Source organism: Sinocyclocheilus grahami, unplaced genomic scaffold, assembly GCF_001515645.1.
Source record: "Sinocyclocheilus grahami isolate Dianchi unplaced genomic scaffold, SAMN03320097.WGS_v1.1 scaffold1509.1, whole genome shotgun sequence".
Classification (NCBI taxonomy): Eukaryota; Metazoa; Chordata; class Actinopteri; order Cypriniformes; family Cyprinidae; genus Sinocyclocheilus; species Sinocyclocheilus grahami.
In genome coordinates this window covers 110948-136406 of record NW_015506688.1, presented here as the reverse complement: position 1 = coordinate 136406, position 25459 = coordinate 110948, and the positions used below count along the sequence as shown (strand labels likewise).

Genomic DNA, 25459 nt, shown 5'->3' with positions numbered 1-25459 from the left:
CATAATGAAATACAGTGTTTATAGAAAATCTTACAGTGAATGAGTAAAAAGCAACTATTTATTTGTTAAGATGTATTTGTCTCTTCAACCCCGTTACCATCTTTAACCCCGTTACCCTAGTCTCAACCCCATCACACCTACATTTTTATGAATTATTTTTAAGTTTCCCATAGTGTCCATAACAGGGTTGAAGACTAATAGTGCCCATATCTTAAAATAATGACCAATAATAATAGGGATTTGATGCCTGAGGTGGGAAAATATGTTTTTCTGGAAGTTAAATATGTCATTAATGTTGTGGGGTGTTCAGAAAAGTAATACTTTTGGGTAAAAAATCAAAAAATGTGGAAGCCCAAATCGTACCGGTTTTGTGGAATGACTCAATGACAGAGAAAGCGAGGAAGCTCCCTATAGCACTTCCTCAGGAGATGAACAGCTGCTGTTTTTGAGAAAATGTAACCTTCGCTAGTCAGCTCTTATGTCTCAACACAATGAGAATAATAATTATTATTATTATAAATTATACGAGCTGATATTCATATATGTCTTTCCCATATGTCCCCTACCTGTGCGCATGTCTATTGTCTAAAGGTCAGGGCTGCGTTCAGCCCCGACAAAACGCTGCAAAACGTTTTTTGTTTTTTTACGGAAACGGTGGTGCGTTGCACACTCTTGCAACGCAAGAGTTGCAACTATGGCAGCTGAGAAGGTCAATCTTTGTGTTCTTTTTGAAGAATTTTCTGAGTCTGATGAAATCGATATAAATACGTGTTTAATACTGCAAAATACGCTGGATATTACAGTCATTGCCCTTGCCGTCCAGAATAAAAGAGAACATCCCAGTCGAGTTAAGGGATTTGTGGAAACTGGTTCCTAATTATTGTGATCCAACATTAGCCTCGCATTTCAGGATGAAAAGACAAACATTTCAGGTGAAGGATAATCCACTTCTTACCTCCGAGACTATTACCAAGTATTCTATATGACCTTATTGTTTTTATTGTGAGTATTCGGCTTATCATTATTGCTGATCACTGTTGTTGTGCTATGATATTGTAATATTTACCATTGTATAATCAGAGCAGTATAGAAACATTTATGAAAGTGTCACTCCACAATGCAATAGCAAAATATATAAATATGTATAGTATTTTTATGTTACATTAATCAGTGTCTAGCATACCTTCCTAAGGAAAGGATATGGACCAGAAGACATTGCAATTACTAAATGATATTTAGACAGACTTAAAGAAGTTCCAGATCCATATGTGCTCTTATTATTTCAGTTATTTTGCCTTTAATGTAAATAAACATGTGCAAACAATATACTTGCTCTTGTAAATTTATTTTGATGTTAATTACATTGTGCGAGCTGTCTCTTTTAATATCGTGTGGCTTATATATATGCTGCTGCTGATTGGGCTGACATGTTTGACACACCCAGCAAACAAGAGAAAACGCTTCTCAAACCCCATTGCACACCGTAGCAAAACGGTGCACACCGGTTTGAGCTTGAACTTGCCCCAGTTCTGCGGTGATAGAGAAAGGAGGCGGGTCTATGTAGCAGTTTAGCCAATGGCCGATTGAAGACATAAACATATTCAAGATATAACATAAAATGTATCCAATCAGCGTCCTCAAATCTTACGTCTACTGTAGATTGTTTTAAGATAATTATATTTTTTTCTTCACAGTTTTTGTTGTTGCACTGTAAATTAGAAATTTTGACCAATAAAAAGTATTTTTATCTTACCTTGAAAGAAGCTTGCAGAAAATACTGTTTTGTGGGAATCCTTCTCAAACTTAATCCTGAATTTAGTAAAACAATGATCATTATTTAAAATATGCTGCTAAAATTGTTGGATGAGCACAGCCCTAATTTGAAAATTTCCCGCAAGCCCCCACTGGTCATGATATGAACTCTTGTTGTATGGACAAGACATTAAGATTGTTCCACAGGGGAAATAAATAAATAAACATAAAAGCATATGGTTTTGAAATGCATGGTGAAAAATGATGGTTGCTGGTTTACATGGTTAAACTATTTCAAGATATGCTGCAAATGTTTAAGTTTGCATACTCTGCTGCCCTCTTCTGGAAAGTAAATTACACTATGTGACGTTAATCTGAATTCTCATACATAATTAAGCCTTAAAGTATTTTCTCCAAATTCACACAGCACTTGTACTTTTAGATTCATATTGCCAATAGATTCAGGTTCAACTCTAGTTGATAATGAATGTTTCCCCCATCATCTCCCAAATTGATGTTGACTCAAACTACGAAATGACCCAAAATAATACAGCTTATTATAGAGCAATTCAGTCTCTTGTTCAATCAGCTTGATGTCACAATGCCACATGAGAGCACAGGAGTGGCTGGTTTTTCCATCCATTTTCTCTTTCAATCTCAGCAGCAGTACCACTCAAACTGGCAATTGCACTCAGTCAATATGATTGAAAGGAGTAATTTAACCTAACCTAGAGTTGATTTAAAAATACCCCAGAAATTAAAGACGTGAGACTGCTTGAATGAAATCAGGTAGTTCTTTTGAGGACTGGGTCTTCTCTCGTTGTAGCAGGAGAGAGCAATCTTTAAACTAGCTGTGTGCACAATGGATGTAATCAGTGATAGAAGGCAATCTCTGTTCTGAAGTGCTAGAAACATGTGAAGTAGGACCCCGCTGGGAGCTTCAGCAACAAGAGTGTTGTGAAGACATAGACTGTAGTGGCATGGTTATGGAGTTTGAGTCGAGACATGCCTGGGTCTTCTCATTAAACACAGTCTTGTTGAAGCTTTTCACTGAGCACCGTGAGGCAATTTTCTCTCTTCATTCTCTGGCATTGTATGTTTTCGACCTGCGGATCTCAACTGGATCTGCTTTAGAAATCAGAAAGGAAAAAGTATGTTTGCAAAAATTTAATTAGAAGGTCAAGGGTATATGAATTAAATCAATAGCAATTATCTTAATTTATATAGTGCTTTGGCACTCAAACCACTTTATAGTGTGTCTGGGAGTCTGTTCAATCACCGCCCATGTGTCCAGCATCCACTAGGATGCCCTCCATAAAAGCTAGTGAAGATGGGGCTGGTTTGGACACCTTGATTGAAACAAGCCAAAATTGAAACCAAAATTTGGTTACCAAAATTCTTAAAAATATATTCTGTTGTGGTTCTTCCCCAAATTGTGAAGCCCTACTTGTGTTCTAAATACAAGAAAGAAACTTGTATAGGTTTGGAACAACTTGAGGGTGAGTAATGATGACAGATTTTTTTTTATACATTTGAGAAGATGGTTGGCACATGTTGCATTCCAAAATGCACATTAAGCAGATAAAACAAGCTGCTCTGAGACACTGCAAACACTGAATCATGAGCTGCTATTTTGATTAATCGTGCAGCCCTAATTGCATCTCACCAATTGAGAATCCACATTTTACAACATTCACCTGTTTATTGGCGATTCCCCCATCAGAGTCCACTTGCAAAAAAAGCTCACCCCAATACACAGCCACACACTTGCATTGTGCCATTAGTCATTATTCCCCCTTGTGAAGTAGAGGAAGCAACTGTTGATCTGATTCATTAAGTGTGCTTCAATCAGAGTTTAATCCCTTTTAATTGGAAGAGCTTCTCCCCAGGCACTCACAGAGAGTGTGAAAGCTGGACTCCTCCGACAAGTGTTAGTGGAGGTTGCCAGATCTGCATAAAAGGGTAGCGTCTTCCCGGAGAGCTCAAACACTCACGGAAGCATCAAAGGATTAATGAAATGGTCGAAGATGAAAGGATGAAACCACCTGAACCCTGGGTGCGTGGTGAGATGTGTAACATGGCCTTTCTGTGGTTAGAACACACACAGACAAACACAGGCATGAGCGTAAATGCACAAACACGCGCACGCTCCCACTGGTGAAACTGTGTACATAGGTACAGGCTAAATTTTTATCTTGGCTAGTAGTTTCAAGGAATAGTTTACCCACAACTGAAAATTTGCTGAAAATATATCATATAAATGTGTTCCTTCATGGGAACAGATTTAGAGTAATGTAGCATTACATCACTTGCTCACCAATGGATCCTCTGCAGTGAATGGGTGCCGTCAGAATGAGAGTCCAAATAACTGATAAAAAAACTACAATAATACATACGACTCTAGTCCATCAATTAATGTCTTGTGAAGTGAAAAGCTGTGCGTTTATAAGAAGTAAATCCTGTATTAATCTTCAGACGGTTGTTTTCGCCTAAAATAGGAATTCTCTATTGCTTTCTCCAGTGAAAAAGCTGTCTTGCCTGCATCAGGAGAGAAATAGGCACAGATCAAGCAGTTTACGAGCGAAAAGGGGTTAGGTTAGGGGACGACTTTTTCACTGGAGGAAGCATTATGGATTATAGACTCGTATTTTGGTCAGAAGGGATGGTTTGTTGGTCATGCATCATTCACTTTACTAGACATTAATTGATGGACTGGTGTGGTGTGTATTTCTTGTGGATTATTGTGGTGTTTTTATCAGCTGTTTGGACTCTCATTCTGACGGCACCCATTCACTGCAGAGGATCCATTGGTGAGCAAGTTATGCAATGCTATTCCATTAAAAGTATTAGATAACCAAAAAATGAGATTTATGTTATTATTAACTCTGATGTTATTCAAAACCCATTTGGCTGTATGCACACAATGAGCAAGAATGAAATCTGTTTTTTAAACAAAAAAAAAATCACCTTAAATGTACTCCGTATGAGTCATCCACATATCCCAACTTTAAAGCTGTACATTTTGATGTTCCTTATATACACAAGGCTTTGAATTGCTATTTTAAGTCTCTTTTGTTGTGTTTTTATATAGCTTGACAGACCTGTTCTTGTATAGAAAAGAGCTATATGAAGATGCTTCTAATCTTGCTGTGAACGTTAGTAAATAATAACAGGATGTTTGTTTTTGATGTCTTTTTGACATCCAAATAGTTTGACCATTATATTAAATTGTTGCACTGTTGTCGGACAAGATGTTCTTCTCGCACTGAATATAAATTCGCATCACACTAAGCTGTTTTGCGTCATCTGTCAGCTCAGAGAGAAAGATGTGGAAAACGTTATGGAATGTTGTGACAAGTCATTCGCAGACAGTGAATATTGCTCATTTGAGAAGAAGTAACAGACACCACAAGTTCAGGCTTTTAAAAAAAGTTCCAAACTACTGACACTTCACTGCCTTGCCGTTTTAAGTTTGAATTCAAAGACTGTGAATTAATGTAGGGAGGCGTTACAAAGCAACTCTATTGCCAATTACAGCAACACATGCTTGACTCACCATTGCCTGCATCCTTTCAGTCAGATTAAGATGAACCTCAAAGGACTATAAATCAGTCATTATCCATGCTATTTAATCATTATCTGTACAAATTTAACATTGGCTTAATAACAATTTAAATATCATAATTTCTTCAGTGAATGCTTGAGTACTATAAGACATAATTTGTAACTAGATCATATTTAGCATATGTAAATTTATTGTAAACACTGTTCCAGAACAGTTCAACCCAAATATTCAGACGTGTGCAGCACATTTTATGGAGAACTGTTTCCTGAACCAATAGCCTACAATGCGTCTGTGGCACAAAGGCTGTTTCTATAAAGTGGGGCAGTTCCAACTTTGCAAGGACAGTCTAGCGCTTCTGACTCACAGCCTGTAAGTACGTTTTTTATATTTAAATAATTTGCCACTGACGATTCAAACGCAAGTTTTGAGCAGTGTAGAGTAGGCTTGTTATTTCTCCGATCACAAATGCAGACATGGTTTATGTTTACGCAGCGCGATACGCAACACATAAAAATACAGTATAAGTCATTATAATCAGTAATTATGTCCCCACTGGATGCAGCAAATGCCTCGTTTGTAATGGGTTTTATTGGTTTTGTCTCGTCCTGCTGGGAGACGGCATCACAGTATGTTAAGGGGCGTAACACGCTTTAGGTATTCGGCCAATCACAGCACACCTCGTTTTTTTAGAACGATGAGCTTTGAAAGAACCGAAGCATTTCAGAAAGGCAGGGCATAGAGGAGAAACAATAATGTACAGTATGTGGAAAATAATGTGTTTTTTGAACCTTAAACCGCATAAACACATTTCATTACACCAAATACACAAAATAATGTTCTTTTTAGCAACGTCATATGACCCCTTTAACTTTTTTTTTTGTAATTTGATGCAAAGGTGATATAATACAAAGAATAGTGTTATAAATGTAGATACATTTAAAAAAAAAATACAAATATGAGAAACTTTCGAGAATTTACCGTTAAACGCGGCATCCCAGTCTTGTGAAAAGGGTCCATTACGAATTCCAAATGTAGCCTACTTACAAAGACATTATGCTAACCATATTTTGCACAACAATACAGCTACTAGCTATTTTATATATGGTAGATGTTACTTTTATAATGACAGCTGGTTTTCCATGGTTTCTAGACAAAGCTGATCCTTTATAGTACTTAAAGGAATAGTTCACCCCAAAATGAAAAATCTGCCATCGTTTACTAACCCTCAAGCTGTTCCTTTATGAGTTTTTTTTTCTTTTGAGCACAAAAGAAGATAGTAGTCCTTGACTTCCATTATATGAAAGAAAAAAAGGAATTCAATGTTTGCCGTCAACTGTTCTCCTTTTTGGGAGAACTATCCTGGACCCATAAAGAACTGTTTAATGGACCCATAAATTGAACAAAAAAAATCACTTTTTATCACTTTTCATGAAAAAGAAAATGCTTAATGTTTTAACCAAATTGCGTTAAACTCCCATAAATGCGCATTTGATATAAATTCGCTGCTGAAGTGAAATGAAATGCTTCGTTCAGAAGTCGCATCACACTGAAGTTGTTTTGGTAGGCTGTATTTAGGTAGGTTGAAACTATAAAGCATTTGTCATTTCTCCATTGCAAATCTACTAAAACTATCCCACATTTGCATGTTTCTCTATTCATTTTAAGCAGCAACATGTGGCGGGAGCAGCAGCATCTCCAGACGCCTGTCATATGAAGCATGACTGCGCGTCACAGCTATTTTGGACACTTTGGATGGAGCGCAGGAGGATGCGCACGAGGACGTGCCAGATCTATACTTGACACTATAGCAGCATAAATATATGTCTCAGATCATATCCTAGCTATTTTAGAAGGATATCACAGTAAGTTTATCATGGCTGGTCCTCAGAGCGGCTCAAACTTAACGCGTAATTTCACAAATCAGTTCGTGCAGCCGCCGTGGCGCGTCGCGATTTGGTCGGTCGCGTACAGCTCCGTTCTGGCGGTCGCCGTGTTCGGAAACCTCATCGTTATTTGGATCATTTTGGCCCATAAACGGATGCGCACCGTGACCAACTATTTCTTGCTCAACCTGGCGTTCTCCGACGCCTCGATGGCCGCCTTCAACACGCTCATCAACTTCATTTACGCCACGCACGGAGAGTGGTACTTTGGAGAGGTTTACTGCAAGTTCCACAACTTCTTTCCCGTGACCGCCGTGTTTGCCAGCATTTACTCCATGAGTGCGATTGCTGTCGACAGGTGAGGCTGTTTATGATTAATTATAGGCTAATATTTTCATCGTGCAGTAGCCTATTCAACATTCACACAAACCTACAATGGGATACAGGATTCAGGGTACTCGTGGGAATTTTACACGCCTGGAAAAGTTGCTATATAATAAAAGTCTATAAAAATATAGGCTGATCTAGCCTATAAAAAAGCACTAAAATGCCAATGTAAATTATCCGGGAGCAATAAAGTCCATATATATAACAAATAAAGCACTGTGAATGATTAATATAAATTCCATGTGGAACTTTATGAATTCCAAATGTGTTTGCATATAGCCTACCTTTGTTTGAATTCCTTAATGACCTCGAAATAATGTCATCAGGCTGTAATTTGTCTTCATGGATCTAACGGGAGTTGCACAATTTTGAATTCTAGACCTGGAAAAGTGTAGAAAAGAGCCTATAAAAATACATAATATCTAAGAACTAAAATTATATGGAATCACACCGCTCTTTCTGTGTTTATTCAAGTCTCTTCTAACATTTTATGTTAAAATATGAACACAAATAACATGAGTGAGAGCTATTTAAATATCAGAATGTCCGGTCAATGTGTACAGCAAAATTAAAATTGAACAATAAATGTGTTAAAATGTTATTGTTGATGAGTCAATATACATTTCAACACTGTAAAAAATGACCGTGAATTTAACGGTAAAAGACTGTAAAAATGCTACAGTAAAAACCTGTTAAATGGTTAACGGTAAATTCCCCTACTATATACGGTGAAAAACTGTAGTGGACATTACATGTATTGGACATTAATTTTACAGTAGTATACCGTTTTTGGAAGTGAAATAGGCCGTATAATTTACAGTGAATAACCGTAAATTGACATTCCCAGAATTCCCTGCATTACATTTCAAATTTGATGTTTTTTTGTTGAAATAACTATGTTTCTTCTTAGTTTTTTCTTATCAGTTTTGTATATTAGGGTTGAGTGTTACACCTAATGTTGTTAAATGAATGTTTATTGCATTATTTCAGTTTCATGTGTGTTACCATGATGGTGTTTGGTGTTTGTGTGAATGACACACTGTGCACCTTATATAAGTTATTATCTAAAAGCTGCTTGTGATGGGCTTTGGTTCATCATGTGACTTTCTCATCACCACCTGCATTTGGTGGTTATCAGTGTATTACAAAGGTACAAAACAGATGTCAGTGCTTCAGTAGGTTGGTATATAATAACATTTTATCAGTTAATGAAATTACGGTATTTAACTGTAAATTTAAGTTAAAACCGTAAAACCTAAAAAGTTGCTACCGAATTTTTTACGGTAAAATTCCGGTAACCACAGCTGCCGGTTTTTTACCGTACATTTTTTTTTTACAGTGAAGGCTTGAAAGCGTCTTTAAAAGAAATAAAGTGGACTATTTTTGATAAACTTTGCTCTAATGTTATTGAAGTTATTTTGTATCTTTTTTAATAGAAATAATCAACATTTAATTCATTTTACCTTGTTTTTAGATGTTCGGTAGCTGCATGTGAATATAAAAACCTTACAAACCAGCCTCTGTAAAATGGTTTGCTCTGCCCACACATGAACTACTGTATATAGCAAGAACAATCAAATTATTTACATGTCAAAAGCTATTGTGGCAAGTAGTTACAATGATTGGATCTTGAATCTTGAGAACTATGGCAACCCAGCCTTGTCTGCCCCATTTCACCTGACATCACCTTGCTTTTTGAGTGTTTTTAATAGGAATCTGAATCAAGTCATTGTTAAAGACTAGAAAGTCTTGGGAATTCATTGCTCAGAAGGAGTGAGAATCTTGTTGATTTGCTGACGAAAAATTGGCCTGCAGGGATTGAACAGCACTTTGAGAGGAACAGGCTTTTAGGACCACCAGCGAGACTTGCTTCTTCCTCTTGCATATCCATCTATAATCTCATCAGGGAGCTCATCAATTGAACGTCTTCCATTTGACCCCTCTGTCATTTAACTGCAATGAAAAAGAGGAAACTTAATTTCCTGCCCATGAACTTGGGACATACAGCACAGACTGCTGCATTTTATAGGATCAAAATATCCCATAAGTGTACGGCAGCAGGATTTATCTACATTTATTGAGCTATAACCTGTTCATTTTCAGCATTACGCATGCAGGCACTATTCATAGGATCCAGTTAGTCATGAATGCATCTAATGAGATCTGGGATACTGATCTGCATGATCCAGAGCATAGGGGGGCTTTTCCTTCATTAAAAGATTACAAGCTCAGTCTGTGGCTGTGTGGGAGCCAGAGAACAACACTTCATCTTAACTCTGTGTAATCTTTCGCCATGCACGAGTGTTTATCCATATGCTGCCTCCACTCTTTGTTCCTATTATCAAAAGGTTTGACTTCAGACAGTCTTGTGTGCCATTCAGATATTAATTGTGCATAATTTGTGAGTTTGAATTGAGGGATCAAACATGATGCAGAATTCAAATTTAAATTTAAGAAGTATTAAAATAGCTTTTATTAATGCACTGTAAAAAAAAAAGTTAATAATAATAATAATTGTTGCGTGCTGTTTCTTTGTTGCCATGCATAAACATGAGACATTATTAACTATCATTGTTTGAAATACCACCTACAGACCTTTGTGATTAATTTATGCATATTTTATTATATTTTCAATAAATTCACTTACAGTGGAAGTGCACTTGATTACTGAGAATGTTCTAATTAACTCTAGATGTTATTAAAATGAAGTCAAACAACATGAAGCAGGCTTATTATGCGTTATCATCTGTTATTTTTTATATTTTAAGTTTAAAGGGATAGTTCACCCAAAAATGAAAATTCTGTCATTAATTACTCACCCTCATGTTGTTCCAAACCCATGAGACCGTCCCATAGACAGCAATGCAATTGCAATGTTCCCAGGTCTAGAAATGTAGCAAGGACATCGGTAAAATAGTCCATGTGACATCAGGGGTTCAACCATAATTTTACGAAGCTACGAGAATACTTTTTGTGTGCAAAGAAAAGTTTTAAATATGTGACCCTGGAGCACAAAACCAGTCATAAGTAGCACGGGTATATTTGTAGCAATAGCCAAAAATACATTGTATGGGTCAAAATTATAGATTTTTCTTTTATGCCAAAAATCATTAGGATATTAAGTAAAGATCATGTTCCATGAAGATATTTAGTAAATTTCCTACCGTAAATATATCAAAACTTCATTTTTGATTAGTGATATGCATTGCTAAGGACTACTTTTGGACAACTTTAAAGGTGATTTTCTCAATATTTCGATTTTTTTGCACCCTCAGATTCCAGATTTTCAAAAGTTAAAACCGTAAAACCTAAAAAGTTGCTACCGAATTTTTTACGGTAAAATTCCGGTAACCACAGCTGCCGGTTTTTTACCGTACATTTTTTTTTTACAGTGAAGGCTTGAAAGCGTCTTTAAAAGAAATAAAGTGGACTATTTTTGATAAACTTTGCTCTAATGTTATTGAAGTTATTTTGTATCTTTTTTAATAGAAATAATCAACATTTAATTCATTTTACCTTGTTTTTAGATGTTCGGTAGCTGCATGTGAATATAAAAACCTTACAAACCAGCCTCTGTAAAATGGTTTGCTCTGCCCACACATGAACTACTGTATATAGCAAGAACAATCAAATTATTTACATGTCAAAAGCTATTGTGGCAAGTAGTTACAATGATTGGATCTTGAATCTTGAGAACTATGGCAACCCAGCCTTGTCTGCCCCATTTCACCTGACATCACCTTGCTTTTTGAGTGTTTTTAATAGGAATCTGAATCAAGTCATTGTTAAAGACTAGAAAGTCTTGGGAATTCATTGCTCAGAAGGAGTGAGAATCTTGTTGATTTGCTGACGAAAAATTGGCCTGCAGGGATTGAACAGCACTTTGAGAGGAACAGGCTTTTAGGACCACCAGCGAGACTTGCTTCTTCCTCTTGCATATCCATCTATAATCTCATCAGGGAGCTCATCAATTGAACGTCTTCCATTTGACCCCTCTGTCATTTAACTGCAATGAAAAAGAGGAAACTTAATTTCCTGCCCATGAACTTGGGACATACAGCACAGACTGCTGCATTTTATAGGATCAAAATATCCCATAAGTGTACGGCAGCAGGATTTATCTACATTTATTGAGCTATAACCTGTTCATTTTCAGCATTACGCATGCAGGCACTATTCATAGGATCCAGTTAGTCATGAATGCATCTAATGAGATCTGGGATACTGATCTGCATGATCCAGAGCATAGGGGGGCTTTTCCTTCATTAAAAGATTACAAGCTCAGTCTGTGGCTGTGTGGGAGCCAGAGAACAACACTTCATCTTAACTCTGTGTAATCTTTCGCCATGCACGAGTGTTTATCCATATGCTGCCTCCACTCTTTGTTCCTATTATCAAAAGGTTTGACTTCAGACAGTCTTGTGTGCCATTCAGATATTAATTGTGCATAATTTGTGAGTTTGAATTGAGGGATCAAACATGATGCAGAATTCAAATTTAAATTTAAGAAGTATTAAAATAGCTTTTATTAATGCACTGTAAAAAAAAAAGTTAATAATAATAATAATTGTTGCGTGCTGTTTCTTTGTTGCCATGCATAAACATGAGACATTATTAACTATCATTGTTTGAAATACCACCTACAGACCTTTGTGATTAATTTATGCATATTTTATTATATTTTCAATAAATTCACTTACAGTGGAAGTGCACTTGATTACTGAGAATGTTCTAATTAACTCTAGATGTTATTAAAATGAAGTCAAACAACATGAAGCAGGCTTATTATGCGTTATCATCTGTTATTTTTTATATTTTAAGTTTAAAGGGATAGTTCACCCAAAAATGAAAATTCTGTCATTAATTACTCACCCTCATGTTGTTCCAAACCCATGAGACCGTCCCATAGACAGCAATGCAATTGCAATGTTCCCAGGTCTAGAAATGTAGCAAGGACATCGGTAAAATAGTCCATGTGACATCAGGGGTTCAACCATAATTTTACGAAGCTACGAGAATACTTTTTGTGTGCAAAGAAAAGTTTTAAATATGTGACCCTGGAGCACAAAACCAGTCATAAGTAGCACGGGTATATTTGTAGCAATAGCCAAAAATACATTGTATGGGTCAAAATTATAGATTTTTCTTTTATGCCAAAAATCATTAGGATATTAAGTAAAGATCATGTTCCATGAAGATATTTAGTAAATTTCCTACCGTAAATATATCAAAACTTCATTTTTGATTAGTGATATGCATTGCTAAGGACTACTTTTGGACAACTTTAAAGGTGATTTTCTCAATATTTCGATTTTTTTGCACCCTCAGATTCCAGATTTTCAAATAGTTGTAATAAATAGCCAAATTTGGCCAAATATTTATAAATAAATAAGCCAAATATTGTCCTATCCTAACAAACCATACATCAATGGAAAGCTTGCTTATTCAGCTTTCAGATGACGTATAAATCTCAATTTTGAAAAATTGACACTTAAGACTGGTTTTGTGGTCCAGGGTCACATATGGATATCTTTCCTACACAAACACTTCGCTTCACTTCAGAAGGCCTTTATTAAACCCCCGGAGCCTGTGGAGGACTTTTTATGATGGTTGGATGTACATTATTGGGCATCAAAATCTCAACCCCTATTCACTGCATTTATAAAGCTTGGAAGAGCCAGGACATTCATAACTCCGATTGTGACTATCCTTTTAAGAGAGTCACAGCAAATCTTTCTCTCTTTTGACCAACGTAATGGATCTCTCACTCTTTTGTAAAGTCATAGAAACATTATTGTGGATATTTCTTTCAAATGAAACACAAAAATGACATCTGTTGTAGATTCCTTTCACAGCTAGAAGTCTACCCAAACTTGATGACTTCCCTTTCCAAGAGCTCTGGAAATGCTTAAAGGTTTCATTAAAACCATGTTTTTCATGCAGGTACATGGCTATAATTTACCCTCTGAAGCCCCGGATGTCAGCTACCGCTACTAAAGTGGTGATTGTCTGTATTTGGGCCCTGGCGGTGATTTTGGCCTTCCCGCTGTGTTTCTACTCGACCACGAGAACTATGCCTCGCAGAACCGTCTGCTACGTCGCCTGGCCGAGACCTTCTGAGGATTCGTTCATGTAAGAGATCCATTTGTTACCAACAGTCCCAAATCCGTCACTAATGAGGTGGATTTCATTGAGGATTCTGTCTTAGAAGCCAGATGCGTGTGCAGAAAGCAAGACAGCAAGCTTTCCTCTGATGAGTTCACACTGGCTGATTGGTTTTCCTTCTGCTTGATTGTAATTTCTCTACAGCCTGCGCTTCTCAGGCTTTGCTTCCACTGCTCAAACATTGGTAATGCTCTTTCTAGCTTTACATTGCCTGCTATCTCCACACTAAGTGCCATCTGCCAGTGAGGCGAGAAAACCAAACACATTACCTATTTACCAGTGGCCAAATGGTGTGTAAGAAGTGCAAACAGTCTTCCGGACTCACAATCCAAATTTATTGTCTAAACACCCAAGCATTAGATAGGCCTACTTGGGTTTATCATTTGGTGAGGCACATAAAAACCACTTGTTTTTTTACAGTGGCTTCCTGTCCTCTCACCTGTGCAGGTATCACATCATAGTAACGGTGCTGGTGTACATGCTGCCCCTAGTGGTCATGGGTATCACCTACACTATAGTCGGGGTGACACTTTGGGGAGGAGAGATTCCTGGAGATTCATCGGACAATTATGTTGGACAACTGCGAGCCAAAAGGAAGGTGAGAGGACATACTAACATATTTTGTACACGATTTGTCCCAAAGATTTAGTCGAAAGGTTTAAAACTACATACGGTATGCTGTGGTAGATGATCAAATCTGTGGCTTTCAGCTCGAAGGGATAGTTCATCAACATGATTTTTGATAGTCCAACCTGACTTTCTTCTGCTGAACATAAAATAAGTTGTTTTGAAGAATGTTTCTTGTCCAAAAGAACATCCAAGTCAACACTGGTCCAAAACAATACTGGACCCCATGAAGTGTTATTGTTGTAATAACAAAAACGAAAATAATTACAAAACTATAAAAGTTGTAAGTGTCTTTGTTAACTGAAATGAAGTTGAAATAACTTTTTTTTTAAGCTTCAACTTAAAAATTAAACTGAACTTACTGAAAATAAGGTTAAGTTCTAGAAGTACTAAAATGATTCAAACTAAAACTGAAACAAAAGTAAACCAAGCTAAATAGAAATATAAAAAAAGAAACTCATAAAAATTACAAAGCACATAAAAACAGCACTGTAAATAAAAATAAATTATTAGTAAGTCAGGAAAACTTTAACTCATCAATTTTTTATATGAGTTATATGAGAGTCAACTTGATTTTTTAAAAGTCAGTTTAATATAATTTAAGTTGACATGAATTAGAACCAAGTTAATTATAGGGCAGTAATTGAACTGAAGTTTTTTGAGTTGAAATAGGTTTTGCAGTGTAAAATGAAAATTTTTAATTAAACACTAATTCAAAATGTGAATAAATATATACAAAATATTAAAATATTTCTCACTGCATGGACTTTCATTGCATGGATAAAGTATTTTAAAGAGAACTTTACATTAAAACTTAATGTTCTGGCAAGGTTCTCTTAAAGTTACGAAGAAACGTTCTTCCAATAATGTTTATAGAACATTTGTTTAAAGTTATCTGTCTTTAATAACGTTCTTAAAACATCAGCACAAAAGCATTATTTATTTATCATTCAAGGGACATTTTTTCTGAAACATTTTTATTTGGATGGGTTTTAGTCACTACTAACCACTTTCAAAACATTCAGAGAACATTCAAAATTAATTTTGCAAAATGATCAAATGGAACACTCCCAGGGGTCATCGGATGCCCATTTTCCACAAGTTGATATGATTCTTTAGGATCTTAATGAAAAGTCTGTAACATAGTTTGGTTCAAATGTTTCAATGGTAGTGTAAAAAACACCTTTTTTACCCTGTCAAAAACAGCTCTTTTCAGATCAAGCCGTTTTTGTAGCATTTTCCTTTAAATGTTAATGAGCTCTGCTGACCCCGCCCCTCTCTTCCGAGCTGCTCTCAGAGAGACTGTTTACTTTAGCCGCATTCATTGTGAAACTGGCTAATTAGCACATTATTAGGATTTGCAAAGATTCATTACAAAACATTATACTCACTTCTTCTGTAGATGAGGCTGGATCACGAATGATTTGCGCGAACATAGACGTGTTTATGTAGATCGGGGGAGCATTCCCTTCAGAAACAATGTAATCCACTGCGTCTTCAGCGGCTCAGATCTCAGGAGTAAATGAGGACTGCTTTGTTCATTATTACATCCAACAACAGAACACCTCAATCGCTTCGGAGTCATTCTTGTCTACATCTGCTCCGGCGGTGAAACAATGACGGACTGATGACAGCTCACTCAGGGCGGGTCTAAGGTGAGACACCAGTCCAGTCTGTGCTGAGACGCTACTGTCAATCAAACTATCATGGGAGGGGCCTGACTTTGTGACGTCACACAGACAGGCATCTGAGATCGGCTCGATTTGAGAAAGGGGAAAACATTTAACCAGATTAAAAAAAAAACACTGGGTGGATTTTTATCATTATAGGGTATATTGTGTACACACACTGCAACACACATTTCAGTTCAAACAACTTGTAAAAGTGCATGTAGCATCCTATGACCCCTTTAATGTTTTCACTAATGATCATATAAACATGAAAAAAAAAATTTTTAAACTGTATATTTTGAATGTTCAGTGAACATTCTGAAATAATGTTTTCATAACTTAATGTGAACATTATGAAAATGTTCATAGAAAATATGTTTTTTTAGGAATTGACTGATTTCATGTAACTTCTGTCCTAGGAGCATCAGAATGAGGTGACTAAAGGACAGAGTTTAAGAAATGAGCCCATGCATTTGTAAATCATAGAAATGAATCTATGTATTTGCTCTTACCTGTCCTGAGGGAATCTCACTGTATTGCTATATCTGTGTGATATTTTTCCACAGATTAAGGTCATGTCTGGTTTATCTGGCAGGTCAGCTCTGAGCTTTTTGTGAGCTGCAGCGTTCAGACACACTCGCACATGTGGGACAGTGATAGGTCCCTCTCAGGGAGGAATCTAGGACAATTCATCTCATATTGTGCCGAAATGGTTCATATTAATGACTGTGATCGCTCTATGTAATCCAGCACTTTTGTTTTTGATGCAGAGATTATGGAATCGTTTCAAATATAACTGTAGGCTTACGCTGGATTAAAGCACTTGTTAACTCACCTCTACACAACCTCGCTTCCCAAAGCCCATTCATTGTTTTAAAGAGTCTGCTGATTGGCTAGAAAGCTGGCAGAAAGCATTTCAGTACATCTCGTAAGGTGTATAAACTCTTTCTCAGACTCTTAATGAGAAAGAAATATAAAAATGTGCACATGTGAATTATAAGCATTTTTTTGTCTTTGTTCCATAAAACTAAAAGTAAAAAGTAACTTTTTATTCTGTAATAAAATGTTCATTAAAAGTTATCTGGGCTTTAATAATGTTGTTAAAACATTTACACAAAAAAAACTTTATTTGTAGGGATTTATTGAAGGGACTTTGTATTTAGATGTTTTTTTTCACATTGCTACTATAACTATTTTCAAAATATTCAGAGAACATTCAAAAGTAATGAAACTTTTTTTTAAAAACTGGACATTTTAAATGTTTAGAGAACATTCTGAAGTGATGTTATCAAAACGTTCTTAAAACATTTAAAAGTATAAAAATGTGCACAGATGAATTGTCAGCATTTTATATGCTTGTTCCATAAAACTAAAAATACAAAACAACAGAAATCAGTTTACATAGCATTTATTTTAAATAAATATTTTCTAACATTATGAATGTGCTTACTGTCATTTTTGCAAATTTAATGCATCCTTGCTTAAAAGTTACATTTCTTACATTTTTTTACGAACCTCAAGCTATTGAACAATAGTAAACTCAAACAGCAGAATATAATAAGAAAATAATTTTTACAAATTAACAATTGTATCAGCCCAATTTCGGAGTGAAAACTGTTTCTACACCAATTTATTTTCAGTGTTTTTTGGATGCTGCTTGATGTTTTCTGTGCAATATGCATCAGATGGTAAGGAACGGTCTGTGAATGTGACGTCAGAGCACAAAGATCTGCACTTCATATCTTTCCCCACTATTTTTGAAAACTAAACACTTTATAAACTGGCACCTCTGTTGTTAATGTTAAACATTTTCCAGCCATTAATCTAACGCTTCTGAAAACACCATACAACCATCCTTCATTCTTTTAGACTCTGTATCCTTTGCTCACTTTAGTGCATCCTTTGAAAAGCCACTCACAACGTCTCAAATGGCCTCATTAATTTGCGCATAATTTGGCACGGGCCTGTTGGAAAAGACAAAGAAATACCGTCTGTCATCAATCAATGAACACTTTCATCTGCACCTTGTCTGTAAAAAAGTGACAAGAGTCTTGCACCCTGAAGAGACCTGCTGTAGTTCATGAGTAATGAGACACAGTGGTGCCTTGCGAATAATTGCTGATTGACAGTTACACAAAGCAGAGAAAGGTTAGGTATGACGTAACCCTAGCAGTGGATACGATGAGCCACGGGCGGCAGAAGTGTCAGAGAAGCTGCCCTTTTGTGCCAGTTTGACACAGGTTTAGCTAAAGTTTATTAAGGTTGCATTTGAAGCGTATGAATGGTGTTCAGTAAGTCTTCAGGAGGGCAGGTGAACATGACCGGGCTGTCAAGAAGGTACAGCTGGTTTTCTAACAGACGTCATCACCCTATTACAACACCATTCATGATGTTCAGCAAAAGGGATTGCATTAGGCTTTTATAAAAACTGCATTTATCATAAGTGTAAATGTGTCACATGTGCGTCACACCTTCTGTAGATTATTTGCTTTATATAAAAAAATACTTTGATCGTTTGACCCACCCTGAGGTCACTCATATCTTTTTACCCATTTTAACCCCCCACCTTTTTTGTTGCTTAAAATAAAACAAATGTTAACTGAAATAAGATAAAATATTTAAAAAACTATAAAAAAGCTTTAATAAAATCTATCTATCTATCTATCTATCTATCTATCTATCTATCTATCTATCTATCTATCTATCTATCTATCTATCTATCTATCTATCTATCTATCTATCTATCTTCTGTTGTAGTTCTAAAAACACAACAAAATTACTAAAACTTTCAAATGAAAGATATGCAAATATACTAATACACACTACCATTCAACAGTTTGGGATCTGTAAGATGCCTTTATTTATTATACTTGGATTCAGCAAGAATGCATTAAATTGATGAAAAATGACAGTAAAGAAATGTATAATGTTACAAAAAAATATATATTTTTAACTTTCTATGTATCAAAGAAAAACAATGAAAAAATTTGGTCATATTTCCTACTCATATTTTGGTCTGAAATACTGAAATAGTCTCTTCCTGTCTAATTAGTGAGCACTTTGTGCCTTGTACTTTCTAGAATGCGTTGAAACTTGGGCCAGATGCTGCTGGTTCAGTGTAACAAGAAAAAAATGACTCCTGGACCCCTGAACAGTCTGCTCCATTCTCTCCACCTGATGCCAGTAACAACAAATCAAGACACAGTATCCTCCTTTGGTGCCATTTATATATGAAACATGCAATTATGTACAAACCCAATTCCAAAAAAGTTGGGACACTGTACAAATTGTGAGTAAAAAAGGAATGGAATAATTTACAAATCTCATAAACTTATATTTTATTCACAATAGAATATAGATAACATATCAAATGTTTGGATGGATTTCATGAGAGCTACAACTTCCACATCATTGCATTCTGTTTTTATTCACAATTTGTACAGTGTCCCAACTTTTTTGGAATCGGGTTTGTACTTTTCGGCACACTGTAATTTCTTCTGGTGATGTTCCTCCTGCTCTTTCATGATAAAAACTGAGGTTGACTCACATGTCTGATGACCGGTGCAAAAGCTTTCAGTGTGGCGCCAAATCACCACCCGACACGTTTCCTCTCATCATTCATTATCAGTTTTCAAGTTTGAGTTTTTGTTTGCTGAACAATGGCAGCAGATGGAGACTTCAAACAGACTGCGAGCTGAGCCGTGACTTTCCCTGGTGCTGTTTTCTTCCAGAACACAAGAAGCCGAAACTCATATGTTTTGCTGGCATATGCTTCATGTTGTGACTCTAAATGATCTCTCGCTCTCTCCTCAGGTGGTGAAGATGATGATCGTGGTGGTGGTGACCTTTGCCCTCTGCTGGTTGCCCTATCATGTCTATTTCATCGTGACGGGTGTAAACAAGCGTCTGAACAAGTGGAAGTCCATCCAGCAGGTCTATCTGTCTGTGTTGTGGTTGGCCATGAGCTCCACCATGTACAACCCCATCATTTACTGCTGTCTGAATGGCAGGTAATGAAACACTCATATACTCATATACAATCAAGGTCCAAGATTAACTTTTTACCACATCTACCAATGGAGAAAATGTTCTGGCCATAAAAGAAAGTTCTTTCTTTCTTTTTTAGAAATACACACATATTTTATAAATATTAAATATATAAAAAGTATTGTTATTTTGAATATAAAATGTTAAAAATAGTTCTGAAAGTAGTAGTTACTGGCAAGTACATTGGTCTTATTTAACAATGACTTATTTAACACACACACACATATATATATATATATTAATGCATTAATATAAAAAGTACAGATCTTACAGTTCTGCATAAACTATGTAATGTTGCAGTTCTTAAAAAAACTGCTAGTAACTTGGTCTTGTTTAATTAAATAATAATTATAATAATAATTTTAATAATAATAAAGTAAAAAAATATTTTATTAAAATATATATTTTAAAATATTTAAATATATTGTTAATATAGTAATATTAAATATACCAATATATAATATTAATATAATGAAATATAAAATATTAATGTTATTTTTAATAATATATTTAATATACTGTTTTAAATGATGAATATATTTTATTTGTAAAAAAAATAAAAATATATATATTATACATTTGTAATCTTTATTATTTGAATATTAAAAAGTATCATTCTTAGAGCTCTGCTTTGTAAATTCTTGCAGATCCTTGGCGAGTAACTTGGTCTTGTTTACTTGCCAAAAGCTATTTACTCATTGTACTTACTAGTGCTGGCAAATATTAATTTTGGATCATCTACATAATTCATATACATACAAGATCTATTATCCTATCTCATTATGAAGTTATTATTAAGAACTACAATTATATTAATTAAAACATTTTGAGATTAACATGTAATGCATTTCAATGAGAAGATAATTTTTTTCCAAACCTCCAGATTTAGGGCCGGTTTCAAACGGGCCTTCAGGTGGTGTCCCTTCATCCAGGTATCCAGCTACGATGAACTCGAGCTCCGTCCCACCCGTCTCCACCCACGCAACCAGAGCAGCATGTGCACCCTGTCCCGCATCGACACCAGCGTCCACGGCGACGACCCGCGCCGCAGCAACCGCAAGAGCACCAAGTCCCTGCAGTGTCAGGTGGAGGTCAAAGACGAAAGCACAGCAGCGACTAAACTCTGTCTTCACAGAGAGCCCACATTCGCAACCGAGCAGCTCAGCTGAAGGGCCAGACCAGACGTGCATCGGATTGTGGTTCGGATTGTGGTTCTGTTTGTTTGAGGTCTCCATTACAGACCTCAAACAAAGTGAATACATCCACAGGTTTTGTATAAACAACGTACTGTACATTTCAGAGTGTGCATTGAGACTAAATGCACTCAAACCTGCAGCATGATGAAGTAATACTGCCTCCAAGTGGAGAACTGTGAATGTTTTCAGTGTAATCTAGCATACTACTCAATGCATGCTGTCTAGTATATACTGCATACTGCCTTCTTTTTTCTTGAAATACAACACAGCATAGTACATATTATGCAATGATAAACATTTAAAACATGGTATGCTACACTACAGATTCATCACTTCATCATGTTGCATGATTATCTAGGAAATACAAATTTGGTACATTTGAGTCAGTTTTGTAAAAAAAAAAAATAAAAGGATAATGCTAAAATGATGCTAAAATTCTTGCTTGTGATTCATTTATTTCAGTAGAATTGGACTGTCGAGTGTGTCCTGCACAATTTGACAGCTGTTTTCTTTGTATTACATGAACATGTGCATTCTGTGCATTTTGAACATATTCAAAACATATTCTCCTTCTGTATGAAAGTGTATTTCAGTTTGAACTTTTGTAAGGGAGATTGACTTCAAAAGTTGAATTGAATGTACATTTTACTGTAATAACACATCTGAGCCAACAAACTCATAGCCAGATTTTAAACGTGTGCTGTCAGATGAATCAGTGTCATGAAGCAATGTCAGGAAATAAGGAGCTAAATGATTTTAAATAATAGTGACAGAAATAATAAGCTTTGTTTGAAATTCGTAAAACGTGCACAAAGCTCTGGCTGTTTTGTGAATAAGATCTAATGAATGTATATAAAAGACTACAATAACTTAACTATACAGTTTTATTTTTGTGTCGTGTTCATGTTTGATATATTACCGTTTGTGCTGTATTTATGATGTACTGTAAATGTTAACACCACTGATAATGTGCTTATGGTTTGTATTGTACATAATGTGCAAAGTTAACTTTTTATTACCTAAAATCACAAATGTATAGTCTTTCAAATGGATGTGGTAAAATGCTTTTTACGTTTAAATGCATCGATGATGTATTTCCAGCTTTTAAGCCTGCTTTGATCTAAACCAGGGATCACCAAACTCGGTCTTGGAGGGCTGGTGTCCTGCAGTGTTTAGCTCCAACCCTAATTAAACACACCTGAACCAGCTAATCAAGGTCTTATTAGGTATACTTGAATCTTCCAGGCAGGTGTGTTGAGGCAAGTTAGAGCTAAACTCTGCAGGACACCGGCCCTCCAGGACTGAGTTTGGTGACCCCTGATCTAAACTAAAGATATTTGTGAAAAACTAATCATGTTGGTATGGCCACATTGTTTTGATGTTGAGCATGAACGTAGATTTATTAAAGTGAACGTCAAAAATGAGCAAAACATTCTTTGTTAGAATCAAGTTCTTTGCAAAACAACATTTAACTTGTTTAAAGCAATGAACTAGCATGACAGACGGCGGTTTTGAAGCTTTAGCACAAACTTCACCAGACAGGACTCATTATTAGTGACTTATTCATTATAGGTTATAGGCGTGTTATATGTAGGCCTAGATCTTTCTTTTGAGCTCATCATGCTTTATTTATGGTTGCTAAGCTTAGTGTTAACAATAATGCTGGTGCAGTTACAGTCACGTGTCTACTTTGGACTATTTCGAAATCCAAATTCATTCTTATTTCCTTGAGAATTGTTTTTAGATTGAACAAGCGTGCGATGGGTCGGAAAACTGCTAAATGAACCGAAGCAAGCGCAATGCACGTTCAGTTTTGGGATATATGGCATGTCGTTTTAGGTCATTGCAACCACTAGATGGCGCAATTGTCTGTATTTTTAGTTCAGTGCAGGTGAAAGCAATTTTGAAGGTTAAAAAAAAAACATTTCGGCCAGGAACACATTGTTCCTACAGCAAATTAAATTCAGTGTCAAGATGTTGTTTATGTTGAATTTTGAAGGATATGTTAATTTCCTTATGTAAACCCTAAACGCATACAGCAATATGCAACAGATAAGAACTTCAACCTTATGAAGAAGAGAATTGTTCATATTTAGGATGCTTAATGTCAGACTGTGTGATTGCATGTAAATGCATGAAATGTATTCTCATATCTCTTTTTTTTTGTATAATGCAAAAGGCACGTTTCACTTGACTTCCTGTTTATCGCCGATAAATCCCTTACTCAAAATATCTTCCAGAATCTCCCTTCTTATTCCCTGTTGAATGTACCACTGCCCAGCTATTGACTTCTGATCTAGTAAAGACAGGAAAAACGACCTTTACTGCTACTGGGCATAAAAATATATATTTTTATGCATGCATCAAAGCTATGTTTGAGGTATGGAAACATAACACTGTCTTTGAAAGCAAAAAAAAGTAATTATTGTAAAAGATGCTAGTTTTGCTAGGACCCTCACGAATGCATAATTGTATGCCCCAGCTGCCTTCATTGAAGATTTGGTGGGTTATTTAGATAAATGGGAAGATACCAAATTTGGGTGTCCGAGGGGGATGCTGAGTTCAGTCTGTCACGTGTGCACATGTACTGTATGACCCAACCCCTCCCATACATCCATCCAAACACAGCTCACAAATAGTGCAGCGTCACACCAGTGTCTGCTCACACAGAGGGTATCGATGTATGTGTTCTTTTGGTCTCCTCTCACTAACCTTCAAGGTCTTTTCAAGGTCAGTAAATTGCTCTGATGAGTCAACAGCTCCCACTTTATCTGAGCAACAATGCCAGGTCTAATATTTCCAGGTATGATCATGTAATCTCAGGACTTTTCGTGAAAAGTCTGAGTCACTTCCTGGACTTTATAAAGAGTATATAATAATATCCAAGGCTAATATGCACAGACTTAGGCATAATATGTATTGAATTGACATTGCGTATCTGAGCAAACATAAGCTCATCATATCGTCTCTTAATCACCAACAGCATATTTCAGAGTTGATTATATAATACTTATTGTTTTTTAAGAAATATGTGATAAAGTTAAGCCCTAAGAGACCCACAATCATGACACAGTTGAGAAAAACTGTAATGACACAATAGCTGGCTTGAATCACAGAAAGCCTTTGTGAGAACTCATATTACATATCAGCTGGAGTTTGGCCGAACACATGGGAGACTCTCAATTTTATGATCTGATCAGCCTAAAACTGAACGTTTGAGCCTCAATTCTGTGAGATCTAATCTAATAGAGCGTATGACTGTAGAAACACCATTTCTACAGTCATGCAATAGCACTGACAGCATCATGCTTCGGGAATTCTTCTCTGAGGAAAGAAGAAGGATGTTAGGAAAAATGTTTGAGTACAAAACGTACTGAAAAAAAAAACTCCCTGAAGAGAATATGCTTCAGTCTGCATGAGCTCTGGGACTGGGAAGATGAGTTTTGTTCAAATCTCAACAGGACGATGACCAGAGAAACGCCTTCAGTCCTAAAAGAGGAATGTTCTGGAGCGACCCAGTCAAAGTCCAGACTATGATCCAACTTAGCTTCTGTGGAATGACATAAAAGCTATGGTTCACATTCAGTTCCCATTCAGTCTGATTGATTTGAGCAATGCTGGAACGAAATGGGCAAACATTCCAATGTCAAGATTTGCAATGCTGATAGAGACTTGAGCAAGGAAAATGCAACTACTGGCAAAGGTAGTCCTGAGGGTTTTAAAATTGTATTAAATGATGTATACATTTGATATACTTTTAATGTATTCTGTTTTCATGATTTCAATGTGTTTCAACACAGTGGCATGACAACACCGGCCCTCGTGGCCAAAAAGACAGACCGGCCCACCGGGAATCCTCCCGGTGCTCCCGATTAGCCAATCCGGGCCTGACAGTACACATAAATATATTATGTAAAGAAAAGCTTTTATTTTGGATGAATCATCCAATTAATCGTTTGACAGCACTAATATATATATATAGGAGGACCTATGGTTTTGAACATCCAGCTGAAATTTTTTAAGACTATTTACCAATATACTACATCATAAATGTTAGTACCTCTACGATTGACTTCAGTGTAAAACACAAACAGATGGTGAACGTTGTGGCATCACAAAAACCTGAACACGAGGGAATCAAAGGTTCAAGCAGTAATGTATGTTCAG

At 36.1% G+C, this 25459-nt stretch overlaps 1 protein-coding gene across 1 annotated transcript; it reads left to right on the top strand.

Moving 5' to 3' along the window:
- The first annotated feature begins 3552 nt into the window (after positions 1-3552).
- Positions 3553-21630, top strand: LOC107570821 (neuromedin-K receptor-like). The gene is made up of 6 exons (XM_016257087.1): positions 3553-3808; positions 6986-7558; positions 13531-13719; positions 14200-14350; positions 19863-20059; positions 20980-21630. The coding sequence occupies exons 2-6, from the start codon at positions 7191-7193 to the stop codon at positions 21263-21265; spliced, it is 1191 nt and encodes a 396-aa protein (XP_016112573.1). The 5' UTR covers positions 3553-3808; positions 6986-7190; the 3' UTR covers positions 21266-21630.
- Positions 21631-25459: the final 3829 nt, after the last annotated feature.